The sequence below is a fragment of the Portunus trituberculatus genome, chromosome 20 (assembly GCF_017591435.1).
Source record: "Portunus trituberculatus isolate SZX2019 chromosome 20, ASM1759143v1, whole genome shotgun sequence".
Classification (NCBI taxonomy): Eukaryota; Metazoa; Arthropoda; class Malacostraca; order Decapoda; family Portunidae; genus Portunus; species Portunus trituberculatus.
In genome coordinates this window covers 14,552,313-14,560,711 of record NC_059274.1, presented here as the reverse complement: position 1 = coordinate 14,560,711, position 8,399 = coordinate 14,552,313, and the positions used below count along the sequence as shown (strand labels likewise).

General features: G+C 40.6%; 1 protein-coding gene across 3 annotated transcripts; it reads left to right on the top strand.

The window, feature by feature from the left end:
- Nucleotides 1-219: 219 nt before the first annotated feature.
- LOC123506623 (trans-1,2-dihydrobenzene-1,2-diol dehydrogenase-like) lies at nucleotides 220-7,380 on the top strand. Of its 3 annotated transcripts, none has more exons than XM_045258871.1 (8): nucleotides 221-299; nucleotides 681-893; nucleotides 1,021-1,184; nucleotides 1,386-1,513; nucleotides 1,736-1,859; nucleotides 2,115-2,240; nucleotides 5,263-5,413; nucleotides 6,974-7,380. In XM_045258871.1, the coding sequence occupies exons 2-8, from the start codon at nucleotides 686-688 to the stop codon at nucleotides 7,081-7,083; spliced, it is 1,011 nt and encodes a 336-aa protein (XP_045114806.1). In that variant the 5' UTR covers nucleotides 221-299; nucleotides 681-685; the 3' UTR covers nucleotides 7,084-7,380. The 3 variants fall into 3 exon arrangements, with proteins under 3 accessions (XP_045114808.1, XP_045114806.1, XP_045114807.1); XM_045258872.1 differs by having other exon boundaries at nucleotides 239-265; XM_045258873.1 differs by lacking the exons at nucleotides 5,263-5,413; nucleotides 6,974-7,380 and adding an exon at nucleotides 4,158-4,244 and having other exon boundaries at nucleotides 220-299.
- Nucleotides 7,381-8,399: the final 1,019 nt, after the last annotated feature.

Below are 8,399 nucleotides of genomic sequence, written 5' to 3'. Positions count from 1 at the left end.
GTAACTAATATGAATTGTAAGAAAACTAATATTGTGTGGATAAAAACTACCACCGACTAGAGAGAGATAGAGAGAGAAAAACAAAAGATAGTCAGCCTTACCAGGGTTAATGCAACTAAGAGAAGTTTCAACGTGTCAGAAAAACGGTAAGTTACTGGGCGGTATTTGTGGTCTAAAATTCAAACAGGTTGCCAGAAATTCCATCTGGTATATAATAGGGAGCCCAGCATAGGAACAGCGCACAGAGCGCAGAGTGGCAGTGCAGGTGAGGTGAAGGTCGCAGTTGTGTTCTCTGCCAGGTACTAACAGTGTGCTGCTTTGTCGGTTTGATAGGCATGTTGGAAGTTTTGTTTTCTGGTGCACCATGTAGGAAGTAAAACGGAAAGTGTTGTTCTATCTGTGTGATATAGACATATAAATGTTGGGAACTATTTCATAGTGGTGAGTAATTTTCATTATGAGGGGTATTCCTGAATCATTCAGTAGCATATAATAACATGGGAACGCCATCTTTCTTTAATATGAAGAATGGTGCGAGGCGTAAGGAGCAAAGAACTAGTATTGACGGTAAACAACTTTTCCTCTTCTCTCCCTAATTCGAGTACTAACAGTGTAGCACAAACAGAGGTGAACTTTTAGTTTGTGACGTGACAGCAAGGTGTAACACAGTTAATTTCCAGTCACAATGGCTTGTCCAACGCGGTGGGGCATCGTCAGTGCCGGCTTGATTTCTTCTGACTTCGTGGCGTCCCTCAAAGCGCTGCCTGCAGACGAGCATCGAGTGGTGGCGGTGGCAGCGCGAAGCATTGACTCCGCCAAGGCGTTTGCTGCCAAGCATGGAATAGAGAAGAGCTATGGGTCTTACTCAGAGCTGGCGGCGGATCCCGATATCGGTAATGTAACAACTGAATTGTATAACAATATCTCTTACTTTACTGATAAAATTTAACATCTTGTCAGATTCATTCACTCATCAGATGTACTAGATTCTTTCATGCTTATGATAGGTAATTTTGGCAGATGTGGTATATGTTGGCGTGGTGCACCCCAAACACCTTGAGGTGGCGTCACAAATGCTGCGGAGTGGCAAGCCTGTGCTCTGCGAAAAACCCTTGTGCATGAATGTACGGGAGACTCAGAAGCTGCTGGACGTGGCCCGCGAGAACAAGGTCTTCCTGATGGAGGTGAGGCAAATGTTCCTCTCGTCTCTCAAATATAACAATGCTCTACATTTGTCGTGTAGTTCAATGACATTGATCTGTTATTCAATCAGATAGTTGTTTATTTCTGACGTACGCAGAGGAGACATATTTGTTGTAATTCAGGGTGGGATCAAGGTCTAAGATGTTCATGTATATTGTTTATTGTCTGTGTTGCTGCTGCAGGCCATCTGGTCGAGGTTCTTCCCGGTCTATAAAGAGCTCGGGCGGCGCATCAAAGCAGGCGAGATTGGTGATGTGGTGCAGGTGATCGCGAGTTTCGGCAGGAACTTGCGGCACTTTGAAAGAGTGCAGTAAGTGCATGGATGAAGTTTATAAAATTTTTCCGTAATATTATCTCGGCTACTCCCTTCTTTATAAAATGTCTTCATTAATGCAGCAAATTTGTAAATAATCTTAATTTTTATCTACAAGTATCTACCAAGGTTTACCATTTATCTGTTATCCACACAACACCGTTGAATCTTTATGAACTTATTTATCGTTTCCCTCTCTTATCGTCCACCGCAATGCAGGAAGAAAGATTTAGGAGGAGGAGTAACGCTGGACATTGCTATCTACCCCATCCAGCTGACGAGCTTCGTGATGGGCGGTGAGCGTCCCACCAAGATCTTGGCTGGGGGACATCTTAATGCTCACGTGAGTCACTGAAAGAGACCAAAACGAGTAGGGCGCCTTTCATCAGGAGTAGCAGTAGTAGCAATAATAAGTGAAAACATTAGTAATGGTAATACGTACATCACTGAGTCCACTTACCTGCCATCTTGTAATGTAAGTCACATGCATAATTTGTCTCCATAGTGCTTGCTTGAATGATTCCTTCAGTAATGATCCAGTGCTTTCTAGGGTTTCGTATATCTCATCAGAAAATTTAGGTTGCTAATTCTACTTCAGGAAGTGGACGAGACGATCAGTGCCACTCTGGTGTACTCCAAGGGACGCGTTGCCTCCATCGCTGCTTCCACGAAAGTTGATCTACCCTCGGAGGGTTTCATCATCGGCACAAAAGGAACTATTAAGGTAACTCATGTTAAGTTTGTTTTTCTCTTAGATGCTGACTAAGAAGATTCCAATTACCATCTTTTCACAGGGTATATCTGTCTTAATATGAACCATAGACAACGTATGTTAAAGGGGGGTTTTCACAATAGCTCATCACATAGGCGGACAGAATTTTCTACCTTCCATACTCTTTCATATTTTGAGTCATTTATCACTTCATACTTTACCTAGTACATTTTATTTCATATTCTTACTCTCAGAAATGATTGCTGAATCGAAACATTATATTATAAGTTTTGCAAATAGATAATTAAAAGAAATATGATGATTAAAAAAATAGTATCTGCATTGTTCATAACCCTTTTAGTTTATTGCAACAATTCACAGTAACTTAGCAATAATTGCTAGAATAAACTATCCCATATTGTAGAACAAAGTTTGCTGAATGCGATGATATCTTCAGATTTCTGATAAAATGTTATACTATAAGAGGTAAATGGAATAGTTAAGGTGGGTTCACACGTGTCAATTTGCGACTGATATTTTACGTACGTAGAGATTCCGACTCATAAGCGGTGCATAACGACTGCAGAAAGCAGTCGCGACCAACATGTTGGTCTTGCTAGTCAATTTGCGACTTTATTTACTTCGTGACGTCACGGAATAAGCTTTGAAAATGTGGTCTCCAGGTATAGAGAAGATGTTAGAGTTGGTGAAGGAAAAGAACACATCTGGGACCCAAAAATGAATTATACAATGAAAAAAAAAATAGTGTAAATCGTCGTTCGACGAAATAACTGCCACTCTACAAGAACTGTTTCCCTCAATGCAGGGTGTTGTTGGAGGTGAGGATTGAAGACTTGTTAGGATTTAATTTGATCACCTATTGTACTTAATCTTCTTAAGATTAACAATTTTCTTATGACAAATGTAAGATAATCTAGAGTGTGGTAGACACTCCTTTCTTTCCTTCTACTTAGCCAGGGGCGTATCCATAGGGATTTTCTTTTCTGTTGAGTATTCCAGTGCGCCAAAAGAAGAGCAAGCACAGCTTCAGCGTCGTCACTGGAGGAAGACATCTTGACGGGTAGCTGTTTGTTTACGAGTACATTCAGTTCCCCCAAAAGCGCCAACTGGTAGATACTTTCCAGGCGCTGCGCCTAACACTTTTCGACTAGAAGGGATGAATCGGAAACTACATACGTAAAATATCAGTCGCAAATTGGCCCGTGTGAACCCACCTTTAAGGATCATCACCATAACATCGCTTTCTACACAAACACCTGGCAGTTAGGATTCATTCAGTCACATAGTGTTACTCGTGCAGAGCAGACATACACGGCCTCTACTCCAGTCTTTCGCAGATGATTTTTCTGTAAGTATGCCAAATTGTGTGTTATCTCTCTCTCTCTCTCTCTCTCTCTCTCTCTCTCTCTCTCTCTCTCTCTCTCTCTCTCTCTCTCTCTCTCTCTCTCTCTCTCTCTCTCTCTCTCTCTCTCTCTCTCTCTCTCTCTCTCTCTCTCTCTCTCTCTCTCTCTCTCTCTCTCTCTCCGCTCTACTGGTGATCTTCTGGGTTTTCTTACTGATTCTTCGTCATCCTCTTTTAGATATTTCTGTGAGACCTTTGCTGTTGCGTTAGACATAACAAAAGCTTTTGACTGAGTCTTGCACAAAGCTTTGATTTCAAAATTGGCCGCCTACGGTTTCTGTCCTTCCTTCTGCAACTTTATCTCAAGTTTCCTCTCCGATCGCTCTATTGCAGTCATGGTAGACGGCCACTGTTCTTCTCCTAAATCTATTAACAGTGGTGTTCTTCAGGATTTTGTCCTGTCACCTACTCTCTTTCTATTATTCATTAATGATCTTAACCAAACTTCTAACCCTATCCACTTCTACACTGATGATACCACCCTACACTTTTCCACGTCTTTTCAGAGACGACCAACCCTTCAAGAAGTCAACAGATCACGCAGGGACGCCACAGAACGTCTGACTTCAGATTTCTGATTAAAGCAGAGAAAACTTAGCAGTATTAAATGCCTCAAAAACTCAATTCCTTTATCTATCAACGCGACACAACCTTCCAGACAACTATTCTCTCTTCTTCAATGGCACTCAGCTGTCCCCATCTTTGACACCGAATATTCTCGGTCTTTCCTTTATTCAAAATCTAAACTGGAAACTTCATATCTCATCTTTTGCTAAAACAGCTTCTATGAAGTTAGGTGTTCTGAGGCGTCTCCGCCAGTCTTTTTTCGCCCTTCCAACTGCTAAATCTGTACAAGGGCCTTATCCGTCCTTGTATGGAGTACTCTTCGCAGGTTTGGCGGGGTTTCACTCACACAGTTTTGTTAGATAGGGTGAAATCAAAAGCTTTTCCTCTCATCAACTCCCCTCCTCTGACTGACTGTCTTCAGCCACTTTCTCACCGCCAGAATGTTGCATCTTTTGCTATTTTTTATCCTTATTTTCATGCGAACTCCTCTTTTGATCTTGCTAACTGCATGCCTCTCCTCCTCCTGTTCCTGTGGCTTCGCTGCATAAGGCTTTCGTCTTCCTTTCACCACTATTCTGTCCAACTCATTAATGCAAGATTTAATTAGTGATCTCAATTATTCATACCTTTCTCTGGTAAACTGGAACTTCCTGCCTGCTTCTGTATTTCCATCTTCTTACGACTCGACTTCAATAAAGAGGGAGGTTTCAAGACATTTATCCCTGACTTTTGGACAACTCTTATTATTTTTAAGGGAACTGGCAATGCAGTGGGCCTTTTTTTTTATTTTAAGTTGCTCTTGGCCAGCTTCCCTTCTTGTAGAATGTTCCCTCTCCTTACAGTCTAGACGCCGTAATGGCAAAGGTATTGAGTACTTCGCGAATTAAACTGGATTTTGAAAGTCATACCATGTTTCTAGGAGTTCATTGGTAGTCTTCATATCCATGCCAGGAAAGTCATATCTCGAGCAATTCTACCGGAGGTGTTTGATATACTGAAAATTATTTGTTGTTTGTTACTTTAAGACTTGCGGCTGTCTTGCAGATTCCTTTCCCCGTGTGGTGCCCTGAGCATCTGGAAGGACCCTCGGGGAACTTCGAGGCGCTCCTTCCCAAAACTGGAGAAACGTTCAACTATAATAATAGCCAGGGACTCATGTACGAAGCGATGGAGGTGCGTCGCTGCCTGAAGGAAGGTGAGTCCTTGAAGAACCCACTGGTGTTGATGAGTGCACTGTTGTACGTCTTCCCTTAGTTGTCTGACGTAAGCTTTGACTTTAGTTTTCATTCTTTCTTCTTTAGTGCGGCATTCTATGCTAAAAGTATTCAAGGGCCACGCATGTGATGCCTAACATGTTTCTTTTCTTTTATTTCTAACACAAGGAATTTCTAATTCTTTCTATTCTAAATTTGGAAAACAGGTTCAACATTGTTTTCCCCACTAAGAGATTCTAAAATCCCTGAATAGTTGAAATATATTGATGCGGAAGGCGAATGTGCTTACAAAGTGCTAATTTTCTTGCTTGGTCTCCTACTCAGCTGTCTAATCAGCGGCAGGAACATTATTTGAATGGTGTTACGTCTCGGATTACTGAAGAAACGGTAGGAGTACGTCACTGCGGTTTGGTTATTAGTCAGATAGCGACTTCACATCAGTTAGTTTTTAGAGTTCTGTGCACACAGCACTAAGTTCAACAGGACACATGGCAGGCTCCTTGGTAGCGCTCCTGCCTTTCGTACACTCAGCTGCCGACTGGCTATTCGTTAGGGCTCTCTTGATTCAGCCGTTAGCAGCTCCGGTGTCGTGTTAGTAGATGTCCGGCTATTCACAAATGTCCAGGTTTTGTTTATAAACACAGGCTGGGCAACTTTGAACACCATTTCATGTTTGCAGCTCACCGCTTATTCGTAGGTGTCCGGCCATTTTCCTTATTTTCATTCATAAGAAAATGAATCCAATACACTGCAACATTTTAACAAGAAAGTGTATATATTGTTATAGTGTGGAAGAAATGTTATCATTATCTTGTTTTGAAGAACGGGGAGGCATACTGCTTATTTTTTTCATAAGAAATCCTTTTATAAATCTATATACTGCTATATTTTAAAGAAAAGTGTATACATCTTCATATTGCGTAGGTGTGGTCAAGAATCATTAGATATCCTTTATGCACTGACCAAAATTAGCTACGTTATACAGTGATAGGTTTGCTCACCGGGTTTGAGGATCCTAGAAAAAAACAGCAAATTTTCACTTTTTTTCTTATATATCAGAAATCAGCTTGTTGTGATAACTGTCGTAATATATTCTTGGCCAGTCTTTCATGTAAATTACTTTGCACGATGTCGCGATCACTTATGAACAACTTTGTTTTATCAATTAATCTTTGTAAACATTGGGTTCTGGGCAAGCGCAGTTCGTGCCAGGACAGTTGTGGATAGCCGGACAGCTCCGAACACGACACCAGATGTAAACATAATGTGAACATTAGCATCAGCACCACGTGGTCACGTGTTGTGTGTGCTTGATGGCGACTTCTAAACAAATAAAAGATAACGGAAATATTCTTGACTGAAAAACAAAGACATTTTCCGTAATAATTAACAAAAGCATCTGTTTCTACCAATCCTTACCTTAGGGTTGAAGCCTAAGCTATAAATAGTTACTGTCCTTTTTAAACTGACGAGGTCCCATGAATTACAGAGCCTTTTCTGGAAACCGTGAAACCTCTTGACCTTCTCCTTTGCCATTACAGGACTTTTGGAGAGCCCTGGGGTGAGCCACGCTGAGTCCCTGACCATTGCAACTATCATGGAGGCAGTGCGCACCCAGGTGGGCACCGTGTATCTGCAAGACTTCCAGTAGAGAGGCCACTACAGCAGGTGATACAGTCTGCCCAAGAATCGTATGCTGTAGAGCTCATGTACGAATATCTGTCGAATTCCCTTTTTCTTTAGTTGGGCAGGAAGCTTGGCATGATTTGGAGAATATTCAGGTCTTTTTCTGGCAAATATAGCGCAGGGATTTAGTGTTGCTAATGAAACAAGAACGTTTGTAGTAATGTTTGCCTAGCTTTAAAGTCATTGTTAAGCATTAAGTGGTAAGCTGTCATTGTCTGCCTCGTGAAAAAAGAAAGAATAAATGAAATCTAATGAAGAGTAATTATTGTTTATATCTTAAGTCAACATTCTGCTGTCATTGTTTGTTTCGCGAAGAAAAAAAAAGTAAACTAAAACTTAATGAGTAATACCGTAACGATTGTTTTGGTCTTAAGTCAGTGTTTGGTACCAAGAGTTTGGCTGTTGTGCGTTTCGGGAAAAAATAAAATGGAACTTGATGTCTAACTTACATGATGTAGTAATTCATAATATGCACTTCGTAATGTAAAGTTGGTGTCGTTTGAAGTTCATTAGTCTTATTTCTCAACTGACAGTTAGAGAGGTCATGGAAGCAGCAACATCTATGGAACATATATATATATATATATATATATATATATATATATATATATATATATATATATATATATATATATATATATATATATATATTAGCATATTAGTGAAACTTTACTATACATTCATCCGGTTCTAATATTCTTATCCCAGCTTGCTTAGGTACTTCAAAATACATTCATCTTAATTAGAGGACAGAAAAAAATTTAACATACACCGTCACAAGATACGGGACAAGATGAGCCGCAAAAGACACAATTCCTTGCAGATATGAGCAGCTTACAATTGACAAGCTACAGCAACAGTTTATCAAACAATCGAACACATGCCGAGGATGCTTGGAGATCAGAACCTCTCAAGCTTTTCTAATAAGTGTTACTGGATTCTTGAGTTCTAATCGTCGTCCTCGTCAAAGAACTGGTGGTAGGTGACAGAGGACTGTCTATAGGGCTGCACGATGGTGGTGATGTGGCTCACGTAGTCGTTACGCCTCGGGGCCGCCATGAAGATAGCATGGAAATGAGTGGTTGGTCAAATTTAAGACGTTTCGTTAACGATATAAAGAGTATGTCATTACAAAGAATTTAGAAGATAAGACCAGAAAAAAGCGAAACCAAAATAATTCAGAGGTCTCTATAGATTAAAGACTGTTTCTTGATGTATTTCCTGGATAAGACGTATGAGATCTATTCCTGTAGTGTATTTTTGTATCTACTTGTACTCATT